Source organism: Panthera uncia (assembly GCF_023721935.1).
Source record: "Panthera uncia isolate 11264 chromosome A3 unlocalized genomic scaffold, Puncia_PCG_1.0 HiC_scaffold_12, whole genome shotgun sequence".
NCBI classification, from domain to species: Eukaryota; Metazoa; Chordata; class Mammalia; order Carnivora; family Felidae; genus Panthera; species Panthera uncia.
In genome coordinates, this window is record NW_026057579.1 from 2,928,294 (window position 1) to 2,955,926 (window position 27,633).

The window sequence follows — 27,633 nt, forward strand, 5'->3', positions numbered from 1 at the left end:
CTGTGCCTGGTGGCAGCTGGCCAGGCTGTGGAGTGACTGCCTGCGGCTCTCCCAGGGAAATGTGATTTCCCCTTGAGTGAATCGGACTGTGCAGTGTGGAAATTGGCTCTTTTCTGAGCGAGCGGCGGCTGTTCTGGAGTCGGGGCGGGCTGGGGCCCGCGGGAGGCCGCGCTGGCCCCCGGAGTGCGCCGGGAGCAGCCATGTGCTGAGAACTCATTAGGGATAAATCAAACTAGTACCAGCGTGAAGCCAACACCCTCCCCCCGCCGCGCCTCCGGCCCCCACCCGCTCCGAGACCCCCCACTTCCACGTCCTCCTCCCCCACAGCCAAGGCACCCTCCCCCGCGTGAGGGAGCCGGGCCCACCGGGCGCTCACAGTCACGCACACGGGCCCACAGCCCGCCGCCCAGGCCTCCTACGGGAGCCGCTGTTCATTTGCAAATAAATCTTTTTTTGTTTGGTTTTCGTTTGTTTGCCTTGGGGAGGGGGGCGTTGTTAGCAAGCTTAACTTACGCCCCGGGCCTTGCCCGGAGCTTGGACCGGGAAGTCACGTTCAGGTCTCTTATCTTTCCACCACCTCCAAGCCTGTGCCCCCCAACCCCTCCACCCTTCCATCCCCCGCCCCCCACCCCATCTCCTGGGAGGCCTCGGCTCCCCAACATAGGCCCCCCTGGGGAGATGAGAGCACCCCGCGGCCCCAGCCCAAGGAGTGTGGCCAGAAAGTTCCTTGGGCCCGATCTATCGATCGGCCTCCAGGGGATCTGATGCCCCCCGGGGAAAGAAATTGTCCCTGAAGGGGTGAGCTTGGTCTGGATGGAAACTCATTTCCCCACCAACGGAAAGAAAGGAAGAGAAAGAGAAAAGCTTAAGAAAGAAAGAAGGGCTGGTGAAACTAGCTGCCGATGCCAAGGAAAAGGGCTGCTCTGCCTGCCAGTGTAGAGACTGACTCTGGGGGGTACTGGAACCTGCTAGTTCTTGTCATCATAACGGGGCCCCTGGCCATCACCTCTGTTTCTCCCACCCTTCCCCCAGAGCGAGTGGCCAGTGATGGAGCTAAGGAGCCCAGAGCTGGGGTGCGGGGCTCTGGCCCCTCCCCATCTCCTCCCCATTGGAGACCCCAGGGGAGGCCAGTTTCCTCAGCTGTAAAATGTGTGGCTTGGGCCGAGATGATGTCCGGCTCTAACATTGTGATTCAGTGGTTGCCTGGGTCAGTGAAAGGCATTACCGGCCTCATCTGACTGGTTCAGGTATGAAGCCCTCTTTCTTCCAAATTCCCCAGGTAATTTTCCACTGAACCCCATAGGAAGCACCATATTGCCGTATTTGGAATTGCGTCTCTGTTGGGTGGGGACGGGGTGGCTTTTGGTGCCCTACTCACCCAGGGGCCCCGTCTCAGCTAGAGGAACTAAGCCAGGCTTCAAAAGGATTCCAGGGCTGGGGCAGAAACCAGAGTGAGACTAATAAGCCACAGTTAACAGAGGCTGGGGCAGGGAAAGTCTGCTGAGCCCTCCCATCCATTGATTCATTCATTCATTTGGGAGTCTTTCCCGACCCACCTACTATGTGCCAGACTGTGACAGGCATCTACTGGAAAACAAGATGAATCCGATTGGATTACACCATCCCCCACCCCACCCCACCCCACCTCCCTCCGAACTTAGAACTGAGATTTTACTGAAAGCCACTATGACAGAACAAGGCGGGAAGGTGATGAAGGCCTTGAGAGAGGTGATGTGAAGTGCCTTCAGGTTTCAGATATTTGCGAAATCCTCCCTGCCCCTGCCAGGCCTTTCTCTGGCATCCCTGTCTTCTCCAGGAAGCAGCCACTAGGAACACCAACTGCAAACCCTGAACCCACAGGGCCTAAAAGCCAAACCTCTCTTTCCAGAAAAGGGCTGTTCTCCTGTGCTTGTGTGTCCCCAAGAGGGATAAGGAGGGTGCTAGGTGAGGGGAGTGCAAAATGTAGACGATCTTTCCCAAACACCCTCTCCCCACACTCCAGCCTGGGTCTTTCTCAGAGCGGCTTCTTTGTTCCTGCAGGACAAGGGGGCTCAGGTCCTAAACAGCTGGGCAGCTGTCCCTCCCAGTGCAGGCTTGGCTGGTCCCCCTTCTTCCCATCTCAATACGCCCCTGCTCAGCAGGCCGCCCCCCACCCAGCTCTCTGATCACAGCCTGGAAGAGCAGAAGGAAGAGGCCTTGAGGGTGGGAAATGAGGCACAGGAGAGGAGGGCGGGGAGAGGGTACATAGGGATGGAGACCCCCTGGCTGTGGGTTCCAGGGCCTTGGGTTCTTCTTTCCCATAAGCTCCTGCTAAGTGGTGGTGGCAGTGTCAGCCGTCTTGGGGGACAGGCCTCACATCCCTGATCCCTTCCCCCCATCACACTGCAGCCAAGCTCCCCTTGGAGAGTGGAGGGAGGGGCCTGTAGGGGCCGCAGCACAAGGATGGGGGGGGGCGCCATAGGAGGGGGGAGCAGGTGCCTTCTCCCAGCAGCCAGCCCAGGGTGGGGGTTGGGTGGGGGTGGGCTGAGACCCAGGCCAAGGCTCAGGGCCCATCTGAGCATGTCGCCTGCTAAGGAGGAGCGGAGGCGGGGGAGGGGAGGGCGGGGAGGTGAATAAATAATAGGAAATAAAACTTCATGAAGCAGAAAATAAAAGGCAGATTATACAGATGTGGCAATTTGAAGGATCATTGCCTCTGTCCTCTTTTTAACTGCTGCATCTGGAGTTTTGAAGCGGCTTATCCTCTCCCTCCCTCTGCCAGGTCCCCGCCTGGCTGGAGGCCCCCACAGGGCCAAGGCACGAGTAGGGACAGCACCTCCAACGGCTCCGCCGGTGGCATTTCCTAGCACCACACGCTGCTGCCCAGCCTTGGCTGAGCCTGTGGGGCTGGGGCAGCGGGTGAAAGGGTGGGCAGGGTGTTTTGGGGGGAAGCCCCGAGCGAGGTGTGTCTGGAGCTGTGTTTGTGTGGGGAAGGGGCACGTCTGTAAGAGAGCAGGTGTGGATGAGGACAGGGTTGGTCATGAGGAGTGGGGACAGGGCAGGGATGACAGGAGGGAACCTGGATGGTCAGGAACAGAGAGTATGAAGGGCACCCCTTGCGAAAAAGGGGCTTTGGTGGAAGGGTAGCTGAAGGGTGCAGTCTAAATCTCCCTATCTTCCTGCAGACAGCTTCTTTCTCCCTCTTCATCAAAATGCATTTGTTAAGCTTCAATTTGACACTGTGCCAGGTGCTGTATAAACAGACATGGTCTCTGCCCTTAAGGAATTTCCAACCTAAGACACATACACACACACACACACACACACACAAACACACACTGACATTTTGTTTATTTTATTTTAAATATTAATGTATTCCTCACCTTGTTCCAGAGAGGATTTGAGACAGCTCACAGGAAATGCATGTAATAAATTAGGAAAATACAAGTAAGAAATAAAGCATCAGGCCCACGGGAAATATACAAAGAGTGGTCCTGGGCCTCCGCAGTTGATCTGTAAATGAGCCTCGAGCCCCTTGGTGGCCAGGTGGAAGGACTTTCACTCTCACCTGTCCTCATTCGCTGAATGAGAGAGTCATCGCTTTTCTGTCCACGTACTTCCTCCAGACCCTGTCCGTGTCTCACCAGACGGAGACAAAGACATCAGGAAACCAGAAACGTCTACCTGACACTGCCGGTGAGGCAGAAGCCCATTTGGCTCAAATATCCTTATAATCCTGGTACGTTGCCTCTCAAATCAGCTGTCACAGAACTGTCACAGAATCATCACTAGAAACAGGGGAGTACATCTGTATGGAAACTTACCATCTCCAGGAAGATTGAGGGCCGCGTCCTGCACAGTTAGACCCCCGGGTCTGAAAAGCAGAACAGAGATCAGAGCTGAAAGCCGACATCACGAGGCTTTCCCAGAAGCTATCCTGAAGGCCTCCAGAAGGTTGCGCCTTTGGGGAAGGCTGACTTCGGGGGTGGGAGAAGCAAGTGGAAGAAAGACAGTAAAAGACCATGTAAGAAAGTAGGAGAGCCAGGAGAACACGGAGGCTGGAAGCCCAGGGAGGATACAGTTTCGAGATTTACACTTCTTGACTGTACGAGTTGGGCTCAGAGCAGTGGAAACCAACATGCCCTGCTTCTACCCTTGGGGAGCCTATGTTCTACTGGGAGCGGAGACAGAAAGAAGAGGGCAGGGGATGAGAGGAGGACAGGGGAAGGGAGACAGACTGAACTGGGGGAGCAGGGCTCAAGGAAGGTCCTGGAGGAGAAGGCCTCCGGATCGTTGGTTTCCTCCCCTTCCTGGGACTAGCAGTACTCAGAATTTCTCAGCCGCTGGTCCCAGTCCCCATCTTTTGGGGTGACACTACCTCACCACCACCCCCATCTCAGAAGGTAGACTCTGATTACCCTAGGCCCCTGACCCTAGTGATTGGCTCAGAGATGGGCACATGGCTCAAAGTGGGCAGCTCAGAGGGACTCTGTTCCTGGACTTGAGTTTGAACTTTCCAAGGAGCAGATAGTTTCTATGTGCTAGGCTTGCACCAAGAAGGTGGTAGCTACAAGGGCCATCTTGCTACCGTGAGTGCTGCTCCTGCCTCCTAGCCTGGGAGATGGAGCTCAGAAGAACAGAGGGCCTGCTCCGCGTGGAGCCCTAGCTCGAGCGTCATCTGACCTGGATAGAGACTCCCTTTATGGGAGCCATTAAATGTCCTTTTTTTGCTAAAGCCTATTGGAGTTAAGATTTGTCGTTTGCAACTTCCAGGCAGAGGGAAAGTCAAGGCCTTGAATTGTAAGAGCAGAACCTAAGCAGGGCCCCAAGGAGGGGAGGGCTCATGTGGTAAGACTGGCAAGGCCGCGTACTAATAGCTAACTTGCTAAGCTTTCCTTCTGTGCCAGGCATTGTTCTGAGATGTTTATGTGCATAATTATACTTATTCCTCACAAGGACCCTGTGAGGTACATGGTGTCATTATCCGCATTTGATAGAGAAGCAAACCAAAGCATATGAGGCCAAGTAACTGGCATGTGGTCAGAGAGCCACAAAAGGGACAGCTGGGACTCAACCCCGGGCAGTCCGACTCCAGGTCCCGGTTGCTGAGACCAGATTGCGCTGGGCCTCATGCAGGGTCAGACAGGTCTGTGGGTCAGAGGTCGCTGAGAGGTGAGGGGGATGAAGGCTGAGAAGACATTGGATTTGACGACTGAGTGTCATCAGTGGTCCTTCTGGTGTGTCCCCATTTCACGGAAGGGTACAGAGGATGTTGGAAGTTGTTCGCAAGGCAAACAGATAAAGGTGTGAGCAAGCGGGCAGAGGCATCCAGAAAAGCTGGCAGAGGAGCAGTTATGGAGAGTGTGGCATTGAGGAGACCCAGAAGTACGTGCAAGTGCGTGCCAGCGTGCATGTGGGGGTGGGGGACAAGGGAGGGAGAAGGACCAGATGTGGGACTGCCAGGCTGTCCTAAGTTTCCAGGCCTTTTCTTTTTCTTTCTTTTTTTTTTTCAACGTTTTTTATTTATTTTTGGGACAGAGAGAGACAGAGCATGAACGGGGGAGGGGCAGAGAGAGAGGGAGACACAGAATCGGAAACAGGCTCCAGGCTCCGAGCCATCAGCCCAGAGCCTGACGCGGGGCTCGAACTCACAGACCGCGAGATCGTGACCTGGCTGAAGTCGGACGCTTAACCGACTGCGCCACCCAGGCGCCCCCTCTTTTTCTTTTTTAAACTCACAGAAAAGTTGCATAGTTATAGAGAATGTCCCCAGGCCATATTCTGACCCTACTTATCAGCCTTATTCACTCAAGTCATTTCATTTTCTTAAAGCCTTTTCCCAGGCTGGCTGCCCCCCAAGCCATGAGCCTTTGCCTCTTCTGCTGGTAAAGCACACTCCTCGGCCGCATGCAAGGTCCCGTATGACCCGGCCTGGGCCCACACTTACGGCCATGTTTCCCTCACCCTGGCTAATCCCAGTCCTCCAGCCCAGCTCCTTCCAACATAGCCCACCTGTCGTCTCCATCTGACTCTGGCCGCCAAAGGAAAGGACCCAAGCCTTGGACCTCAGTGGCCTTTCACTCTTTCCCGGTGCCCGGCAAACAACCAACAAATGAAGGTTATCAGTAGAAAGCCACACAGAGATGCTGGGACACCAGGAAGAGATCACATCTGGGGTATCACCTGGGTCGCTGCAGGCCCCGGAGGCTGAGCCCCCCCTAGAAGGGAGAGGAACCAAACTTCAGCCAGCCTCACGGAGCCTGAGCTCATCACCACGAACCTGTCTTTTCTGCAGAGACCCACCAAACCCACTTCCCAGGTGGGAAAGGAAGTGAGGGTGGACACAAGGTCAGACAGAGGCCCGTACGTTGGATCTGCCCCACACCTCAGGATTGGGACTTGGAGCTCACTCAGTTTTCACTTTTGTAGGGACAGCTGTGTAGGGAACTCCAGGCCGCGTCCACACAGCTCCAGAAACCCTTTCCCTCTCCATCTGCAGGAAGATGTCAGAGTCCCAATCCTTGCTTGGCCAACTTCTCCACAAGGTGGGAGGCCCGGCCTGGACCACTGTGCGTGTAGGGAAGTGGGAGGTCCTGGTTCTGGTGATGGCCCCGGGGACATACAGACTAACTTCCTCTTCTTCAAGGAGCAGTGCTCTGCAGCTGGGCCCCCGGGCTCCAGAAGCTTGAAAGACGCAAGCCCGCCCTCTCGTGGCCACATGTCAGAACTGCAGCCTAACCACCCAGTCTCCACCTCCCCAGGCCTCCAGGCCAAGCCAAGCCTACACAGCATTGACCAGGCAGGGCCCTGCAGTCCCGATCTCTCTGAAGGCTTCATGTTCCCCGGGGTGAAAGAGAGGCACCGGTTCTACATGAGACATGAGCGAAGGTGCATAGAAGGGCCACACGTATGCACAAACGCAGGCACGCCTCTGCCTTTTATTCTGGTTTTAGAAATAAGGATACATGTTCAGTGAGGCCAAATAATCCACTCAAGGCCAAGCTTGTAAGCATCAGTCCCAGGGCAAGTCACATCCACCTGATGCTAGGTTTTCACCTATTAGCTGCACATCAGTGACCCAGGCTGCTTTAAAAATACGTATCCGTGACCCTGACCCAGACCTACTGAATCCGAATCCCTGAGCAAAGGGTGGGAATGGGTCTTTACCAGCAAGATAAAGTGTGGTTCTGTATGGACAGCAGGGAACAAGACCACAGGACTGTTACCTCCTGAGGCCAGAGACGTGTTCAAGTGATTTTGGAATCTGCTAGTACTGGCCCATAAGAGATGGTCAATAGTATTTGTGAAATGAATGCATGAATGAGTGGAATGAACAGATGATTCTGAGGTCCCCCCAGCGCTGACAGCCTATAAATGTGTGACTCCGTCCCACACACATGCACGCAGACCTACGCATTCACACGCAGACACGCTTAGGCACAGGTGTGTCCTAGGATGGCCCTCCCCTTCCTCACATATGCACGCACACCTGCTTCTTTACTGGCCTGCGTTTAGTGTGTGCCCACTGGGTACCTGGCCCAGCCCTGGGCCCTGGCCAGACACCCCTCACAGTCCCCAAGGGCCAGCCCCACTTGGTAGAGTTCAGGTCCCGGGGCTGGTGACAAGCGTGGACGGGAGGAGGGGGGCCCCCCCCGGTGGGAAGGCTGGAGAGGCAGTGCGTCAGCCAGCAGGCGGCAGACAGGCAGCAGAGGCCCCTCTTGGCCGGCGGCCTGCTCGCACACTTGGCTGAACAGAGACAATGGTGGCCCGCTCCTCCAGCCCAGCCTCCTTCCCGCAGGCAGAGCCCGAGGTCCCTGAGTGTCCGGAACCTCCCCCAGAGCCCAGCTGGGAGGCAGCCAGAGGGCAGCACAAGGGGACTTCCCAGGGAGGGCAGCAAAGCCCCCTGTGAGCTGGCAGGGGGGCAGAGGGTGCAGGAGGGGGAGGGGCCCGGAAGGGAACCTGGGGCCCCTCCTCGGGAATGAAATGCAAGGAATGGGGTGTGTGGGAGGGAGCCAGGCTTCCACTGGCCCTCACAGCTCTCAGACAAGCTCCTTCCGAGAGAGCCCCCAAGGGGTACAACACCACCTCTTGCCCCTCAGCCTCTCTCAGGGTCCCAACCTGGAGAACCTCCTTCCCTGCTCTGGTGAAACAAAGGCCCCTTGTTCCCAGGCCTCTCCACAGAGCTCTGGAGGCCCCAACCCCTTCTGGCCCTCACTGCCCACCATTGGCTCTGCTCCGATGATTAGCAATTGTGTGTGTGACGTGGGCCTGTCTCATTTGCCCCTGGTGCACGGATGCTTATCGGGGGGGAAGGAGACAAAGGCCCAGGGCCCCAGAGTCAGCCTCACCGAGCTGAGTCCCTGCCCGAAAAGCCTACCTGTCAGGGGGTGGCACTGGGCAACCCTGCTCTCTGTCACCGGGGGCTGGCTGGGTTCTCCCAGGACCTCTCACAGCAGGTCACCTGATCCCCAGAGCAAGATCTTCCTCAGGACTATGGCTCCCCTAACTTGACTGCCCAGAGGCTTCCTCTGCCCCAGCTTCTCTCTGGAAGCCCAGGGGTACTCCGATGCTCAAATGAGTGCTAAGCTGCCCCCAGGCCCAAGAAATGTGGCCACTCTGGATTGTGGAAGGGTAGAGAGTGACACGGAGTGCAGCCAAACCCCGGACCTCCCTCCTCCCTCGGAAGTGACCGGGGACCAGGGCAGCTGGGGGCTGCCGTGGGGGTGGGCGCAGCAGTTTGGGAAAGCTCCAGTGAACGCAGGAGGGAGCGAGGACCACAGGGGAACGGGGGTTGTCCTTCCGTGGGAAAGGGGTAGGCCTCGTCCCCCACCACGGACCCACTGAAACAAGCCTCCTCCGTGGGGTCTCAGGTCCGCCCCGAGCAGGGGCCAGAGTCTGGGAGGTGGCGTCGGCTTCACAGCTGATTGCGGTTCCTCTTGGGGATGATCTTCCGGTAAGTTCTGCGCTCTGAGATGTTGCGCTTCACCTTGGCCGTGGTGGGGGCCTCGTCCTGGTGCAGGGACGGGCTCGAGTGGGATTTCTTCAGGCTGGGCTTGGGCTCCTGAGTGCCTCCGGCTTCCCTCCCCAGCTGCTCTTCCCACAGGTCCAGGTCATCGGAGGGGTAGTGAAGACGGGCCACCAGCAGCTGCACGTACGTCTCGTAGCGGGTTTTCTGCAACACACGGGCCCCGCCACCTTAGCGCTTCCCTGGCTGCAGGGTAGGAGGAAGCTGGAATCTCGAGGGGCAGACGGCTCACACGTGTGAGGAAGAGGGCTAGACCAACAGCCAATGTCTGTCCCACGCTCCAGCAACCAGACTGCAGAACACAGCAGCCTCGCGTCCGAGCCCTGGGGTTACCTGGATAGTATCATCCGGACCCCCGCCAGCCCAGCCCTATTCTAACCGCCACCGCCTTGTAAGGCTGTAACTAACGTCTCCAGAACGTGCTACATCTCTGAGACACTAAAAGACCCATAACCCGCTAGGCCTGATCTGTGCAGCACGGCGCACAAACAGCTCACATCTGTACTGAAGCCTAATTGAGTCTGAATAGCATTTTAACAATTGGCATCTGGAGAGAGAGATGCTAACTACCCTTCATCTGTTTAACACTCCTGAGGCCTCCGTAACTAGCCGCCTTGGGATACAGGTCCCAGCGTACTAAGCGCGTTCCCGTCTTCCACCCCGCTGGACCCTCAGCCCAGCCCTGGGTGGCTGGGGGGCCCATGCAGCATTGTCTCTGCTCTCTACAGAGGGGAGTGAGGTCTGGGGAGGGCCAGGGGCTTGGCTACGGGTTGCAGCTGGTCACAGGCAGGGAGAGGGCAGCGTGAGGCCCAGTGTGCACAGCAGTGCCCCTCACCTACCCCTAGGGCATAGGGTCCCAGAAGGTGCATGGATGAGAGACCGTAGCAGAATCTGGGTGGAAGGTGGGGCGGGAGTCAGGGATAAGCCATTTTGGCATCGATCATTGGGCTAATATAAATGAGGCTCGGCCCTGACTGGAGCGGCATGTGAATTCATCCTTTTCGGTCAAGTTGTTTAATCTCTCTTTGCCTCAGTTTCCTCATCTGTAAAGTCAGGACAACAGTCCCTACCTCAGAGTTGTCAGACAACTAAACAAGATAATAGGGGCAAGTAATACAAGCTCCATAAATACTGCTTATTAGTATTAGGTAGGTATTAGGGGAGATCATTCAACTGAAATCGTTTTTCCTTCTATTTAGGGAAAGCCAAATACAGTATACTCTTGGGTGAAAGAAAGTTATAAAAAGAACGTCCCCTGTGAGTGTTTGCGGACAGCCAAGCAGCTGCTGGGTGCCCCCACGACAAGAAGTGAAGAGGTCTGAGGGCACAAGGACACACACTTCGCGCAAGCCCCTGCCAGCGCGGGTGCCTACAGGGCCTCCCTCCACCAGGGCAGCCGGGGAAACTAAGGCTGCAAGGACGGATGCGGCCACGAGAGGGCGGCAGAGGGCCCAACCGAGGGAGCGGGAGCGAGCCGGGCGGGCGGAGACTCGGCGCCTGACCTCATACTCCAGGTACTCCTTCCGCAAGCGGTACTCTTCCAACTCTCGGCTGCGGCCGCGCCGCTCCGGTAAGTTCCTCTGCAGATCCAACAGGTCATCGGAGGCAGCGTCCAGGCAGTTCTCGTGGGATCGATGCTGCTCCTCCTGGGAGCGGGAGGCAGAGGGGGAAGCTGTTTCTCCGCTCCCCTCCGTTCCCGAGCCCAGGTGCACAGCCCATCGCAAACCCCACTTCGTTCCCGGGCCCAGGTGCGCAGCCCCTCCCTCCCACCTCCCCTCTCGTCCCGCGTCCCGTGCAGCGCCCTTCCCCGCCGCACCCGGCCCTTCCGGGGGCTGTACCAGGGAGCTCTGCGCGGGGCCCACAGGCAGGATGGGCCTGACGAATCTGCGCTGGGAGCCCACCGCTGCGGGGAAGGGCGGCGCCGAGTGCGTGGCGGCGGCCAGGTTGATGCGCGCGATCCAGGAACTCATCTCCTTAGCAGTGCTGCGGGCAGAGGAGGCCGTGGGTCCCCAAGGTCACAGGGCCGGTCCCGCCCCTCCCTCCCTCCCCCCCCCCCCGCCAAGCTTCCTGTGGTCTGCACAGTCTTCCAGGACCGCTTCAGGACCCAGAGCCTCAAAAAGCCAGAAGCGCTGCCACTGATCGAGGTGGCTGACCTCTGCTGGTGGTGTTAGTCATCCTTCAAAGAGGAAAATCTGGGAAAGCAATAGATTTTAGACCAAATGTCCAAGCCAGTGCTCAGTTGCTAGAGGCTTCCTGGAATCCTCCGCTCGGAATTGGGAGGCTTGATCGGGACTTGCACGCGGGAGGCAGATGCACTGGGGAAGCAGCCGGGGTCAGGGGAGGCCAGCAGGCAGCACCAGCCTCTGGGGCCGCCCTAGGACCCCTTCCAAAGGCTCCAGCATTCTCAGGCTTCCTGGTGAAGAAGGCCACTCCCGCCGGGCCCCGGCCAGCAGCCATCAGAGGGTGAGCAAGTGATGGGGAGAGGAGAGGCCAGCAGCCATCAGAGGGTGAGCAAGAGATGGGGAGAGGAGAGCGGGGGCTTTGCTGCTGTCACCCCGGGAGGACTTACGGTGCCTGGAAGAGGTAGAGCCGCCAGTCGGCAGTCCGCAGCTGGAAGACGTGCGGCTTCTTGGTGTAATGGATGGCCGGGGTGGCCAGCGAGTGGTGCACCCCCACGGGCTCGTCCACCATCTGCCCCACCAAACTCTCCTCTGCAGGGCAGTGGTCCTCTCCCTGCCACGGGGCCCAGGGGCCCAGAAAAGAGGTTATCATCTGTTGCCCACCCTCCGAACCATCCTGGGCCTTTCCCTGTTCCCCCACCCTGCCCGTCAGGGGTGTGCACCCCGTTCCTACCTTCAGGAAGTAGAGAACCATCCCCCGAAGCAAGGTGTGGAACATCTTCCAGCCGCGCTTGCCCCACGGCGCTGCCCCAGGAGTACACAAAGGTGGGCGCCCCATCCAGACACGTAGACACACACGGCCCCCTCCCCCACCAACTCAGTCCCTGCCCAGGGTCCACGGAAACACGCAGCATAGCAACACAACAAAACACAGTCACAAGCAAGCACGCGCCATGCCTCACACCCAGGCAATCACGGCTGGACCCCACAAACAACAAAAGCAATGTCCACGCCGGCCGCCCCCTCTCCGAACACTCCCACCCACGGGCACAGTCCCACTAGACATCGTTCTGGTCTCATCCAGAGAGGCACAGGGACTCAGTCCTCAAGCAGAAGAAGGCCTCCTTCCCTAGAGTCCCCTCCCAGCCTGGCTCCGGTCCTGTTGCTGGCCTGCTCTAAAGCCTTCACCTGTCTGAGGGATGAGGCCAAATGCACCTCCTTCTGTTCTCTGTCACACACACCCCCATTCAGAGCAAACTGCGTCTACTCCTTTGTCTACGGGGAATGCCCTCTTGCCCTCCGTTCCTCCAAGGTTCAGCTCAGATACCATCATGTCCCAGAAGCCTGACCCGTCCCTGTCCCCCACATCTCATCCCCCAAACAAAACCAAAACCTAGCCCTTCTCCACACCCCCCCGTATTTGATCTTACCCTCCCTACACCACTTACCAATCTCTACCTTTTATCCCAGACACCGATGCGACTGTCTGACTTCCCCTCACCACAGGGACCCTGGAGGGCAGGGTCTGTCTTGTCCCCGCGCCCCCACCCCCTGGCATCTTACATAGCGCCCAGCACACGGTCACCAGCAAGGAAAGAACACAGGCGCCGGTCCCTGACCTGTGCGATCTCTCCGCACACCCGTACATAGCCACTGTAGTACGCATGCACACACTCTGGTTCAATGGCAGACGTAAGCCCCGCACAGCGACAGGGCAGCACTCACTCTTCTTGCCATCTGCATCGTGATGCATCTTCCGGGCCAGGATGCCCTGCTTGTAGGTGGGTGCCATGGGGTTCTGGGCCAACTGCAGGAAGGGCTTGTTCATCTTGCCCGCAGCGGGAGACAGCTGGGCCTTCTCTGGTCTGGCTGCGTCTTCTTCATCCCTGGACATCAGAGAGTCAGGCTGGGGGTACTGGCCGGGCAAAGGCCCCCAGGAGGCACCCACAGCCTCAGCACCCTCCACCCTCTCTCTCACTGGGGAGCCAGATCACCCAGGACCTCCCAAGAGGAGTCCTTCCAAGCCACCTCATCCGTTCCTGTCATCCCCAGCCCCACCTCCAGATGTGACCTAGGTTCCTCCACCTGCTTTGAAACTGGCCCTCACTCAGTGGGGGAGCACTGTCCGGGGCCTTGGGGCTCCTCCAACTCTCAGGTGGGCAGGTGGAGGGAGGACAGGCCCAGAGACGGGGAAGGGGTGGGGAGTGGGGGGAAGGGGGCTGTCACTTACACAGCCCATTCAAGCTTCTCACTTCGGATAGACCAGTAGAAGGCCTAGAAGAGAAGGCACACAGTGGACAGGGAGCCTCGGCCTGTGGGGCCCAAACTCCACCTGGCATCGGTAGGACAAGGGCAGGCCGCAGTCGGCCTCATCCACCCCCAACACAGCTGCCCTTCCTTGAGCGGGAAGCTCATTCATGCATCCACGTACCCATGCAGGCGTGCAACCATTTACGGAGCCTTCACCGTGTGCCAGGCACCATGCCAGATGCTGGAGACAAGGTGAGCAAAGCAATCCTAGTCCCTACCTGAGCTTAGTGAGGCCTGAGCTAGTTCTCCTGAGAAGATGAATCATCCACATACCATCCTGCCCATGGGACACAGCAGGAACGGCTGACTGACGGGGGGCAATAAATATACGGTGAACGAATGAATAAATGAGGTGCCGGAACATTGAAATGATATAACAAAGAGTATTCGTGTCGATGCATCCTGCTTGCATGCCTCTGGAGCCCTGGCAATGCCTGGCACACAGCAAGGGTGCAAGAAATGTTCACCCCACAGACAAAAGAACCAGGGCCAACACTACTTATGAAAAGCATGCTGTGTGCCTCGCCCCGCTCTGAGCACCTGACAGCCTTTATTTCACTGTGATAACCACACCATAAAGTGGTTGCTACCCCAGGAGGAGCCCAAGTGGGCCAAGGGACAAGAATTCAAACCCTAGAACCTCTGGTTCCTAAGTCTTAGACTTCAAACTGCCCTTTGTTCGTTCAGAGGACCAAGAAACCAGTGCTCCTCACATTCCCCAAGCCTCAGAATCGCCGGGAAGCCTAAGAGAACATTTTAGGGGCCCCAGCCCCAGAGGTTCTAATTCAGTAGGTCCGAGGCAGGGAGCCTGTGAATTTCCACAAGCCGACAAATACCAAGGTGGTGCTGATGCGGCTGGCTAGGACCCACGCTTTGGGACCTTCCATACACAAGCCTGTCCTCCCAAAGATAATGCAGCAGAGGCAGGCCCAGGCTGGGAGCCCCTGGCACCGTGAGCCCAGGGAGCGCCCCCCCACCCCGGCACCCTCCCTCCCCACCATACCTTCAGCAGCTCCTTGGGGAAGTTCCTGCCGTCACACAGGCCGTTCAGGTTGGTTATGAATTCTTGGCAAGTCATGCTCTTCCCAATGTTCTGTGGCCCATGCAGAGGAGGGGGACTGCTGGCACACACTCCCCACCCCAACAGAATAACCCCCCAGGCGGACACTCTGGAACCTTCTCCAGTTCTCCAGACCTACCTCCCCCGGGGCCCTTCCATGACTCCACCCCGGGCCTCTGGCCTCAACCCCCCTCTTCCTGCACCCCCGCCCTCTCACCTGTCCATGCAGGTCCGTGTTAAGGAGCATGATGGCACAGGTCAAGGTGTGTACAGAATCTGCTCCAGAGGGAGGTGAGTGCAGAGAAAGCTCATTGGAACCGGGACTCCCGTGTTTCCACCTGCCCGTGCTGGGTGGGGTGACCCCCAAATGCTTCTCTGGTTCTCCACAGTCCCCCAGACACTCCCACCAGCAGCTACCCAGTGAACTCCTGAGTGGACCAGGGGACACTTCCATGCAACCCCCTCCCAGGCACCCCAGGACCCCCCTGCCCTGCCTTCAGGGCCAGCGCCTTCCTACCTGCAGAGGAGAAGACCCCAGGATTGCAGTAATGGAAGCGTTTGGAGAACTGGTAGAGGATTCGCTCCCGCTCCTGAGTCTCCCCACTGAGCACCAGGGCCTGCAGGAAGACCCTGGAAGGAGGGCCAGAGTCCAGGATGGAGCCCAGGCTGGGGCAGCCAGCAGGCGCCAGAGCCGGGGGGCGATCAAGATTCCAGCCCTCGCCAGTGCCGCCACCTCCCAGCCATCCCTCCACCCCAGAGAGGGCCCGGGGGTCTTACCGGAGGGCGCGGTCCAGGCTCTGGCCTCCAAACTGGAAGAAGGACAAGTACTCCTCAGCCACAGCCCTGCTGAAGTCATTGCTGTGGACAGGAAATGGGCATGAAGCCTGCACTGGGGGTCGGGGCCCCAGGGCCTGCACACGTCCCAAGAGGACGAGGGGGCAAGGGGACAGCAGGGCTCTGGTCTGCCACTGGCACCATCCAACATCGAGTGGGGAGGACACGAGGAGTTGGGTAGGGGAGACAAGGGGGCCGGTCCACTGGCTCTAAGCAGGGCTCAAGAGTATGGACAAGCGGTGACACACGTGATGAAGAGGAAGAGGCAGGCAGGGCAAGGGGATGGGGGGAGGCATGGATTGGGACAGGAATGACGGGATGAAGGTCAGCAGTGGGGCAGCAGGGACACAGGGACAGGAGGGGCGACCGGCGGATGGAGTCTACCAACCACTCCTCCCTCCCCTGACTTGACCTCCAGCCTTGCTCAGGCTCAAAGCCCCTTACTTCTTCTGTAGGTAGGCAGCCACTTCAGACTTCCGGAAGCCTTCCAGGTGATAGAGGCGAGAGGCCAAGTTCCAGGCCACCTTGTCGGTCCTGACACCATTCGCCAGCTTGTCTCCAGCCTGTGGCCTTTGGCCTTCCTCTGGGGACTGTGCTTGGGGCATGGGGCTCTCAGGAAGCCTGCAAAAGTCCAACAGTGTGCTCAGACTACCACGGGGGCTGGACAGGAAGGCGTATGGGGCAAGTGTCCCTACAGGTCAGTCCTGGAAGGGATATTCAGAGTCCCTGCCCAGAGCTCATCAGGTGAGCTAGAGCTCCAGGGCCTTGAGCGGTGGGGGCCGAGGGAAGCTGGACCAGGGCCTCACCGGGGAAAGAGGCAGCGTCACAGCCTGCTTGGCCTGGCCTGGCCTGGCCTGGGCACCAGGAGAATCCAGCCTGCAAGGGCTGGAGCCAAGCTTAGCACCCGGCACTTTCTCGGGCAAACCACCAGGATGTTCTGAGCCTAGTTCATCTGAGGTGGCAGGTGTCCCCTTTGAAGACACCAGTGGTATTTAATCCATCCCCAGGAGGGATGGCATTTGTCTCTCCAAACCCCACCAGCCACTCATCTCCCTCACCTGTCCTGCCCTGCCCGTGTTGCCTCCGTGCCCTCTTCCCCCTGCCAGCCCCAGCCCCAGGCTTCACTCCTAGAGCTGGAGCCACGGAAGGTGCAAGGAGGAGGGAAGCACAGGAAGCCAGCCCGGCTTCAGGCACAGCTACAGCTCGGGAGTCAAAGAGGCGGCTTCCGACCTCTCCCTTCTCACACTGGCAGTCCTGCGATAAAGGAAGCCGTCACCACAGGAGCCCAGATGGTGAGCTTACAGGGGCCCAGGCAACCCCGACAGACTCAGGGAACACTCAGAGCCTGGCAGCTAGAACCCTGGAAGTCACCGAGCCCAGCCTCCCCCTGACTCCTCCGGTTCCCTGCAGTATGACAACCGGGGAGGGGAGGGGGGGCGAGTATCTCGTGATATGCCCACTCATTATCCACGTGACCACGGTTAGGGGGCTGTACGGGTAAGCAAAACTCATCAGAACGTGAAAATGTTCACTGATCAGCCGGCCACTTATAAAATTAGGCTGCACTCGACAGCACTCTCTCCTTAACACAAACGTCCATCTCTGGCTGCCCACCCCCCTTCCCGGGGCATGTCTTTGCTGCTCATTCCTCACTGCTTCCTGAGGCTTCTAACGCACCCAGCAAGGCGGGGCCAGCATAACAGAGACCCACTGAAAAGTGAAATTACAAATCTCGCCAAAAAAACGTTTAATTTCATGAAGTCCGTGTAAGTGATGCCAGAAGGTTCCAGGAATCACATGGAAAGCCACTGACAAACAAGGACTGGAGGATTTAGTCCACTGGACAACTGAAGAGAAGAAAAATAATGACACATTTGTCACATCTAAACGGAACTATGTGAATACCCAGCTGAGCAAGCCCTAAAATACGTTTATAGGAACGACCTAGTCGATTAGCGTTGTTACAATGGGGAGTTACTTTGGGGGTAGAAAAAATAAGGCAAATATGAACTGTCACAGGATTGACATGGGGCAATGCATCCTGCTTGCACTTAAATTGGACACTTTAAATGGGTGAATTGTATGGTATGTGAATTCTTTCTCAAAAAAGCTGTTATTAAAATAAATTAATTGAGGGGCGTGCTAGGTGGTTCAGTCGGTTAAGTGTCTGACTTCGGCTCAGGTCATGATCTCACAGTTCCTGAGGTCGAGCCCCGCCTCCAGCTCTGTGCTGACAGCTCAGAGCCTGGAGCCTGCTTCAGATTCTGTGTCTCCCTCTCTCTCTGCTCCTCCCCTACTCACACTCTTGTCGCTCTCTCTCAAAAATAAACATTAAAACAAATGAATTGAAATGAAATGAAAAGTAAAATAAAATATAATAAAAATAACCTCTGTGACCTCACTGTGACAGGCCCAAAGGAGACATCTTGTGGGGCCAGCAGACTCAGGCCAGGAACATTAATCCTATATTGTGCTAAAAATAAGATTAAACTTATTTATTTATGTAATATTTAACATCATAGCAAGCAAAGCCCCAATCAAGCCTTTGTTTCATTATTTACTATGAAAGTATGCTTCTCATTTTAAGCAGATTTACTTACTTTTATTTTGGGTTGAATTGACTGGAGTTTTGGTATGACAAGCCCTGTCTTCTCAGATTCTGAGAGACTCCCCTGATTACCTAGCCTCCAAACACCTCCAGAGACTCCAGAGTGGAGTTTTCCAGATGCATGAGGAAGATGCTTTGGTTTCTGGCGCTGCCTGAGGCTCAGTCCCCATCATCCAGTAACACTGAGCTAGGAGTGGGGCCAAACTTCCAGTTGGTGCGACCAGAACTGTCACCAGTGTCTCCTGGTCTCTTCAGTATGTCCCTACTCAGCCAGCCAGAGAACAAAACCTCTTTCCTGGGTGGAGACCCCAGGTGCTGACAGTCCTCATGCGGCCTCCCGGGGCAGGCAGACATCTAGGCTGGCTTCCCAGGTGTCCTGTTCCTGCCTCCGGCCACAGTTTTGGGGCTATTCGATCTTGCCATGGGCCCCAACATCCACCCCCTTGATTCCAGTCAAACTTCCCCTTGGTGTTCCGGCTTCCCCTGAGATCTTAGCCAGCACCCTGGACCTAGGCTCACGGATGGATTTCTCCTAGACATCTCAAATTCAAAGCGGTGTGTAATCCCCACATCACAAGCTCTGACCTTCACACTCCCCAGCCCTGCCTAGCACGACTCCTATTTTTCTGGGCACATGGCCCCGGTCAGGTTCCCCGAACACTTCCCCTTCCTCCTCTCCCGGTGCCCAGACTCTCAGGGCATTGCCTCAGCACACACAAATCCCACCCCACGTGTGTAACTGTCTGCTTCTTGGTTTCTCGTGCTTTCAAACCCTTCAGTATTTCCCAAAGCTTCTGGCACCCAGTCCTATACTCCTGGCTTAATAGATATTAGTGTGTTAAATCCCACTGTGCATTTCTCACGCTCTGTCCAGACCAGGGCATTCCTGAATGTATCCACAATTAGAGAGCTGGTTAGTCTAACACTTACCCTTCTGTAGAAGTCAAGTGAGGCCCAGGCTGGACGACGGCTCCAGCCTCTGGAGTCCTGGCTGGGCCTTCACTCTTTACTTCCGTCCCTGGGTTTGGAGCGTCTCTGGCCTCCTCTTTCTCCAGGAAACTTGGCTTTGCCCCATCTGTCTCCAGGAGTGAAGGGCGTGAAGCATCTAGTGTCCACTCGGGAAAACTGCTGCCCTGGTGGGGGCCCCAGAGCCGCGGGCTGCCTTCCTGGGAGGACACAGGGCTGGGCCTGGGGCCAGGGCCTCTGCTCTCAGACTCAGGGCTGCTAGGTTCCGGTGAAGACGCTGGGCTCCCTGGGGAGCCAGGAGCCAAGGTGCAGGGAGCAGATCCCTGGGGACACTCAGCATCACTGTCACCTGAGGAAGAGCACGGAGTGAAGCTGACACGGGGTGAGAGGCAGACTGAGGGCAAAGGCGTACGGCAGAGCCAGGAAAACAGCCTGGGAAGCCACCTCCACGAGCTCCCTCCCCGGGGCTCCTCCCCTGGAGCTGGGCAGCACGTTCTGTCCCTCCTTCAGGCAGTGACCTCCCACATGCAGAGGCAGTGGCCAGAGAGCTCCCAGGAGACTCCAGTCCCGAGGCAACCTGGGGTTCAGGACTTCCTAAACGACTAGGACCCAGGCATCAGAAACGCTGGGTCTTTTGTCCATTTCTTCATTTATTTTATGAAATGAGCATTTTCAAACCCATGGTCCTGATGAAGTCACAGAGGCAGAAGCAGGATTAAACCCCAAGTCTGTCTGGCTCCAAGAAAATATAATGAGACTTCTCAATGACACCTGTGAATCCAAGGATGATCTCTGTCCCCACCTGGATCCAAAGCCTCCCATCACCCAATTTCCCAGAGCCCATGATAGGTCTCACCTCTGTCCTGGGAGAGAAGAGGCCCCCGGGGCCAGGAAGGACCCTCTTCTGTCTGCCAGCCTTCAGGGCTGGGCAGGGCCTGTTGAGAGAGGCACAGGATCTCCATGAGCCCTGGAGGCACTGAGGGGAAGGTGGGGAAGGGAGAATAACTTGAGTAAACAGGGCCCCTCCCTCCCTGCTGTCTTCCCACCCGGACAACATGGCCCCAGTCCAGTCTAGTCTGGGTCCTCAGTTCGGAAGAGGAATCCTGGATGGGAAAAGACCCACATCCCAGAAGTGCTGGTGCCGGGCCCTAGTATCACAGGGCTCATGTTCCTCCATACGGATGGGGCAGGGGAGGCCAAGAGAGGGGAAATGACTTGCCCAAGGTAATGAAGGATGTATGGCGGGGCTAGGTCCTGCGTCCCAGGCTTTATCCACACAGGATGCTGCAGACGCGGTGGGGTCACAGCTGTTTCCCAGAGAAGTCTTAGAAAAGAGAGGCGAGAGGTTTGACCTGAGGGAAACTGTTCTTAGGGCCTTTAACACACCCTACAAGGCCTCCGGGGCCTCCCATCCAGGCTCACTGACTTCTTGCCTTCTCTGCCCTCAGCCTCCTCCCTCCATGGGCTGCAGCACCGGCCCCAGGACGGGCTGGATTCTAGGGAGAGTGGCAGCACCCAGGCACTGGGATGAGAGCAAGTGCCACTTGCTGTGAGGATGGGGCTCCCAGGCTTCCCTCTGAGGACCCCAAGGGCGCTAGAGCAACAAGGGTCACGTACAGAGCCATAACGGCCCACACTGGGCACCCCCAGCCTTTGGGTGAGGGGACTCCAACAGTCCCCAGCAGCATCTCTGATCTTGGGGTCAGGTGAGAGAGCCGTTCGGGTTAATGGCTCTTCTGCATTGTTCTTTGCAAACAGAGATTAGAAAGTTACAGCCCTGCTCTGCCATCTTGACTTTCCTTATCTCTTAAGCAGAGGTCTCCCTGGGAAAACTGCTCCCTGCTGTCTCACATCACTTGTCCCTGTAACTTGTCCTAGTTGATCTCAAGGACCTCTGCCATTGTCGCAGGGGCCTGATCTATCAACATGGGGGGGGGGGGGGGGGTTGGGGTGTTGAAAGATGGTGAACTAAAAGTAACTAAATGCTAAAATCTCTCAAGAAAAGAGAGGACAAGACTCCTAAAACAGACATCTCCCGGCCAGGGGCAGAGGTCATCTTGCAGGCTGAGCCCTGCCCTGTTACAGCTGGGAAGGTCTTGGAGGTGGGAGGGGTGGAGACGAAGAATGGCCTGGAACACGCTGCAATTGGAGGAGCTGTTTGTTCTCCAAATGTGTCCAGACACAGCCCCCTGAAGCTGGTGAGATGGAGACATTTGTGCATTTAATTGCCATCGTGTTCTGTTGACATCATGGCGTTCATAAAACGAACGAAGGACTCCTAATTCTGAAGGCCACCCCGGACCTGCTTTTCAGCTATATTACCTCAGCATTCCAAAAGGCCTAGCATCTGAAGAGTGTTCTGGGCCCCGTGACCACAGAGAAAGGCCTTTCCTTCCGGGTCCCCATGCACAGCCTTGGGTCGGTCCCCAGGGCTCGGCTTACCTCACTCTCCCCGCAGCCAGAAGGTGCTTCAGGGGTCCCCTCGGTGGTGTCAGCCACGGCCCACGAGAAGAAGTGAGGTTTGTAGATGGGCACAGGGAATGGAGGTGTGGTGTGTCCGCTGCAATCAGCCGTGCCAACCCCCAGATCCGGCTCACTGCCCAGCTCCCACGGCACTCCGCCTCCTGGGAGCAGGGGCTCCAGGGTCTGGGGATACTGCGGCCCGGGTTTCCCATCTGTGTGAGAGTCTGAGAACCCCCAGGAAAAGCCAGCTCCAGAAGCACTGGTGTCCGAGCAAGGGCTCTCCAAAAAGAGGGGGTTGTCGAAGAAGACGCTCTCCTCCTCAGCACCCCACTCCGGGGAAGAGTCCGGCCTTTCCTCCCTCGGCCACACGGGCTTCAGATTCTCCCCCTCAGGCCCGCCGCTGTCTCTCCCAGAGGCCTCCTCCGTGGGCGAGCTGGGGTGGAGGCCCGAGCCCCGGGGGCCTGCGGGGCTGGAGGGGAAGGCGGGGAGCTCCACAGGGGCCGTGGGGATGCAGCACCTCAGCTCAGCCCTGAGCCCTTCTGTCTTCTCCAGCTCCTCCTCCAGGTCCAGGACGCACATCTGGGCCTGCAGGATGCCCGCCCAGAACATCACCTGGGTGGACGTGCTCTGGCTCTGCCTGGGGCTCCCCAGAGGATGGCTGCTCCTGGGTGACCCGGGGGGTGCGGCCTTGTGCCTGGGCCCCCCCTGGGAAGAGCCGCTCCCCAGGTGCACAGGCTCTGCGCCGGAGGCCCCGGGAGGAGCATCTGGCTTCGTGGGATCTGGAGGCTCAGAGGACCAGGTCTGTTCCGCACAAGGTTCGGGAGGGTCGGGATGGCCGCACGTCTCCCTCAGGTCTGCTCCTAGGCACGGCCGCAGGTCGTCTCCCAAGGAGAGGCTGAGAAACTCCATGGGTTTGGGGTGTTCAGAGAGGCTGTCGTCACCCATCATCCGGAGCTCAAGCTGCTCAGGAGGCCCCAGAAATGTCCGCCTTCACAATCCCATCGTGTGGATGAGGGGGAGCGCTGGCCTGGGGTGCCGCTGGGAACCCACATCTACCCTGTAAGTGCCCAGAGCAAATGCAGGTTAGCAAAGGCTGTGAGCCCCTGGAGACACACGTCTAGTGTATTAGATGTGTCTGGAGTGCCTGCCGCATCCATGCTCCCGACTAAGGGATGCTGCCAGCCACAGCCCCGCCGGCGGGGTGAGGAGGGCACTGTCGACCCCCCCGCCCCCCAGTCTCAACTGCTCGCTCCAAGACCCCCGTCTGTCGGCTGAAGGTGGCCCAGGGGCTTAGCTGGAAAAGATAAACTGGACAAACCAGATGATTTACTTGGGAATTGGGATTGGAGAACCGAGGGACTGAAGTGGTTGGCAAGAACCAAAGGTGGACGTGCCTCAAAACGGCACGCAAGCCACGGAAGCCAAAAACACACGTAAACCAAAGCGTGTGGGAGCCAAACAGACAACACTAGAGGCGGGGAGACCTGGGGGGGAAGCAGGCACCCAGGAGAGAAAGGTGCAGGCTGCCTTATTTCTGCCTCCCTGGGCTCCTGTCTTTGGGGCCTCATCCTTCGCTAGGCCAGGAGGCTGCTTCTCACTTCCACCGTGCAGGTGGAGGCCAGAGGGGGCACTGGGCTAGAGCCAGCCTGGGCTCCTGACGGGAGGACCCGCAGCCCACGGGCCTACCTAGCTGCGTGGGGAGGAGAGAGGTACAGGGCCGTGACCACCAAGGGCTGCACCACATCTGCTCAGACCTGCCCGGTGCATCGGCCACACTCGCACCAGTTGGGTGCAGCTGAGGGATGCCCCAGGGTGCTTTCCAGAAGCGTGCGTCTCCATGCTCTGCATGTGGACAAGCTACGTGGCTCTCTGGGTGGCCCTGCTTCTTCAGAACAAGTGGCTGGTTTTGATCCTGTGGACGCTATGAAACTCATAACCTGTTCCACTCTTGGTACTGGCTCTCAGGAAGTAGGGGGCAAGTGCACAGGCCCTTGGAGCACAGATTTCCAGTATTGAACCCATCCCCGGCTTCGTCCCACCTTTTCTTGTTCTCTCTTTGGCTCACTTTCCTCACTCGCGTGTTTCTATCGTGAAGTCTTGTGTGTGCTTGTGTGCTGTATTAAACTATTTTGGGGAACAAAGGTACAAATAAACACACACCTGCCCCTGACTTGTAACCACGTGTTGCCTATGTTACAGCCTGCCATCAGACGCTCAATAAATGGGAACCCCCAGAGCTGGAAAACCAGGGTCAGGTGGGGGTCCTCTTGTTTAAACCTATTGCTTTAAGGTCACCTAGAAACACAGCTTGGCACCGTGCCCTCTTTTGGGAGGGTACCTAACAGAAATGACACAGGACCACCGTGAATTTCAGTTTCTTGTTCCTCTTAAGAGCATTCTCCTAAAAGTCCCTCAAAAACAGAATCCTTTTCTGGACTTTTACCTCTCTGCCCCAACCGCCACATCCCTCACTCAGAGCAAGAATCTGTCATTGCTGAACTAGGGCCTCATGATCCTGAAGTTGTGGCCCCTGGGAAAGGCCCCCAGTCCCACCTTCAAGGCCACCAAGTTCTGGCGGTGACTGTGCAGACTACCTTTCCCCCAAAATGGGGCTGTTTCTTATTTTTAATCTTGTATTCAATGCTCTGAATCAAACTGATGTGCACTGGTCTCCCCCTTGATCTTCTATGGGTCTCTTAGCTCGGCCTTGGGTCCTTCTTGGTTCTTTGCCTCCACCCCACACCCCTCCCCCCAACCAGCCCCAGTTATAGGCTGAGGATTCAGATGCTTTGCTCCCTAAATCCTCGGCCGGCCCCAAAGGAGATATCTGACTACCTTGCTCCCCCTAGGTGGCTGTCCATTTTCTACTCTCTGTCCTCTCTGAGTAAGAGACCTGCCATAGTCCTATTTCCAAGGGAGAAGGAGGAGTGAACCTCACAACCCATTGTCTATACTTGGACAACCTGCCAGATCCAAACCTCCCTCCCCAGGCCTGTGTGAAGAATGATCAAGTATGAGTGAGGAGGTGAGATCCCACCACTGCAGCCCACAGGGCACAGGGAACATCGGGCAGAAAGTTCCATTTAGGGCAGAGGTGGAAAGAAGCACCCAGTTTACAGTTCACTTCCCCGACCCCGCGGCCGACCTCCCCTGACCTTCCCTCCCTGCCAGGACCTGGTCTATTTGTGCTTAGCTGGCTCCCCTCCCCACACCTCTGCTCCAGTCCTCACTCCTCCACACATTGTATGTGAACACGTGCCAGCCTCAAGAGCATGGCCCTGTGGGCATGAGAGTATTTTGCCTGGATGACATCAACTCTCCTACTCCCATTAGTGAACTCACTTGATAAGAAACGTTCAAATGTCAATAACTGGACTGGGAAATGCTGGCAGCAGCCAGTGGAAAGGACATCCCCCATGCTCCTCTTGGCAAATATGTACAGAATTCTATATAAATATGTATATGAATTAAGGAGCCATACAGGTAAACGTTCATGACTCTGCTAGACGTAAATGATCATTGGATTTGCCTTCCCAGAAGAAACCAGACATTCCTCAATGGGTTTGAGGGGGGAAAGAAAAATCAGAAAAGCTGTAGCAGCTTTCCAGAGACCAAAGACAGAAGAGAGCAGATTTCTGGGGCCTGAGGGAGGTGGGGTGGAGACTGGGAAATGGAGGGAGGAAACAGACAGACTGAGAGATCAAGCATTTGATGGGGGAAGAGGTATGCACTTTGACTAGGCCATGACTCTGAATCAATTAAATTCACCCTGGTTACACCCCACCCCTCACTCTCTATTTCAGAACGTTTACCCCACTGTGTGATGGCGGGTGGTTTACTCACATGGTTCTCATCTGCCTCCCGTTCCCAGAATGTAAGCACCTAGAAGTCAGGTTCTTTGTGATTCTGTTCACCTGTCTCAGTATGGAAATGCTGAAGGACAGAATCCTGCTAGTGTGTGTGTTATGCCCACTCCCAACTACAAAGTTCAGGGCGGAGGGCATGTCCTTATACTTTGGTTCAAGTGGATTAGTTAAAGGTTAGTGTTGACTCAAGAAGTTCAGGACCACCTGTGGGACACCTGGGGTTACAGAGTCCAGTGGGAGGTGTTCCCAGTTCTAGGCTGGCAGTTCCAAATGGGCGGCATGCAACTTCATGGTAGAGTTGCCACATTTAGCAAATAAGCATACAGGATGCTCGATATTTGGGACATACTTATACTAAAAATTTACTCTCTAAAAATTCAAATTAACTGGGCATTCTGTATTTTATCTGGCAACCCAACCTCATGGGGGAGGCAAAAAGAACGTACCAAGCCCTTGCAAGGTGCCAGTTATCCAGTTTGGTGCTTTACAGGCTCATCTGTCTTGCCAGCCACCCCAAGAATAAGACAAATGGTAACATTTCCCCCCTACTTATAAGGCTGAGTGAAGGCTCAGACAGTGTCAGAAATGTGCCCAGGTATCTCAGCTGATAAGTGGGGGAACTGGGGTCCGATCCCAGGTCTGTGGCTCTCTTAAGTATCATTCTCTCTTCCCACCCATAAATCTTTTTTTTTTAAGTTTTTTAATTTTAATTTTATTTTGAGAGAGAGAGAGAGAGCAAGCAGGGGAGGGGCAGAGAGGGAGGGAGACAGAATCCCTAGCAGGTTCCACATTGCCAGCACAGAGCCTGATGTGGGGCTTGAACTCACAAACCGGGAGACCATGACCTGAGCCAAAGTCAAGAGTCAGATGCTTAACCGATTGAGCCACCCAGGCGCCCTATCTACCCACCCATAAATCTATTTCCCTTGGGTCTTCATGAATTGAATGAAGTATGAATTACTTGTGAAGCAGAGTCTCTTGAATTCATCTGTTTTCCCACTGTTTGGTGCAGTACCTGCTTGACTCAGAAGTGGTACTCCAGAAATGTTTGTGGAAATGAGAGGAAAGATGGATGGATGGATGGGATGGATGGATGATGGATGGATAAATGAAAGATGGATGGATGGATGGATGGATGGATGGATGGAAGGGAGGTACAGATGGATGATGGATGGATAGATGATGGATGGATGGATGGATGGATGGACAGATGGGATGGATGGATGGATGGATGGATGGATGATGGATAGATGATGGATGGATGATGGATGGATGGATGGATGGATGGATGGATGGATGGAAGGGAGGAACAGATGGATGATGGATGGATAGATGATGGATAGATGGATGGATGGATGGATGGACAGATGGGATGGATGGATGGATGGATGAGTGGGTGGGAGGGACAGATCCTCAGAAAGCCCCTCCTCAACAACCTTACCAAAGGACTGGAGACACTGAGGCTTGGAGGATATGTAGCATCGCTTTGACCTCACAACTTCCTTCTGCCCATGAACCAATCATATCTTCCCTTCTCCCAGGAAGCCCAGTGCCCTGGGGCAGAGCTTTCCCAGACATAGGGTCCTGGCTTGCAGGCAGCAAGTCAACAGAGAGGACCCGAGGAAGACATGTTTAAGCACCTTGTTGGTACTCCACCTGTGCAAGCCACGTCACTGAGAGTTTAAGAAGGTCCTTCTTCCCCTGACCCCTTTCTTCCTTTCTCTTTCTCTTTCTCTTCCCCTTCTCCTCCCTCTCTTTCTCTCCTCCTTTTTTTGAACTGCTCCTCCCTGAATGAAGGGGTAGGATGACCTCAGGGGTGAGGTCACTTCCCATGGCCATCAAGGAGTCCTGCCAATCACCTGGGTGAGGGCAGCCTGACATGGCAAGGGTCAAGAATGGAGCAAGGGCCTGTTTCCCGGGGGTAGGATAGCACCTCTTAGGCAGAGGTGGGCCAGGAACTGGGGAGCAGAGTCCAGGGCTCCTGCACCTAGAAATTTCTTATTTTACTTTTTATTTCATTTTATTTTTCAGCCCTGGTGTTTAGTGAAATCTCTTTTGAGATCGCTCATCTCAGGTATGCTAACCAGAACCAAGGAGGGTGAAAGCCTCTGGTGCTTCCTAAGGTGGGTTTTGTTACCTCCAAAATGAAGCGGCCCTTCGATGGCTTGGGACATTTAAAGCTCAGTTCTGGTGGAATGGCTCTATAGAATCCAACAAAATGCTTTGAGCTCCAGGAGACAGTGAGAGGAAGGAACAGGAGGGGGCTGGGGCAGAGGGAAGAGGGGTGGTGCCCCCTCTCTCCTGTATGGAGAGCCCTGCAGAGGCTAAGCTGGGTCTGGCTGGTGGGCGTGTGGGACACAGACACTGATCGCTAGGAAATCAAGGGGGCATGAGTCCCTCCA

General features: G+C 56.4%; 1 protein-coding gene across 5 annotated transcripts in view; it reads right to left on the reverse strand.

Moving 5' to 3' along the window:
* Positions 1-6,887: 6,887 nt before the first annotated feature.
* The window catches only part of PSD4 (pleckstrin and Sec7 domain containing 4), a 35,302-nt gene continuing 14,556 nt past the window's right edge, over positions 6,888-27,633 (reverse strand). For 4 of the 5 annotated variants that reach the window (XM_049652116.1, XM_049652115.1, XM_049652114.1 and 1 more), the window contains 16 exons: positions 21,345-22,422; positions 20,122-20,226; positions 19,759-19,837; positions 18,867-19,251; positions 15,773-15,949; positions 15,272-15,352; positions 15,012-15,124; positions 14,712-14,770; positions 14,438-14,527; positions 13,355-13,398; positions 12,850-13,010; positions 11,858-11,928; positions 11,574-11,737; positions 10,843-10,987; positions 10,507-10,650; positions 6,888-9,151 (listed from right to left, as the gene is read on the reverse strand). In XM_049652116.1, the coding sequence (XP_049508073.1) occupies positions 8,894-9,151; positions 10,507-10,650; positions 10,843-10,987; positions 11,574-11,737; positions 11,858-11,928; positions 12,850-13,010; positions 13,355-13,398; positions 14,438-14,527; positions 14,712-14,770; positions 15,012-15,124; positions 15,272-15,352; positions 15,773-15,949; positions 18,867-19,251; positions 19,759-19,837; positions 20,122-20,226; positions 21,345-22,313 (3,045 nt within the window). In that variant the 5' untranslated portion in view covers positions 22,314-22,422 and the 3' untranslated portion in view covers positions 6,888-8,893. The remainder of the gene's footprint in view (positions 9,152-10,506; positions 10,651-10,842; positions 10,988-11,573; positions 11,738-11,857; positions 11,929-12,849; positions 13,011-13,354; positions 13,399-14,437; positions 14,528-14,711; positions 14,771-15,011; positions 15,125-15,271; positions 15,353-15,772; positions 15,950-18,866; positions 19,252-19,758; positions 19,838-20,121; positions 20,227-21,344; positions 22,423-27,633) is intronic. The other variant, XM_049652118.1, reaches the window with a different exon arrangement.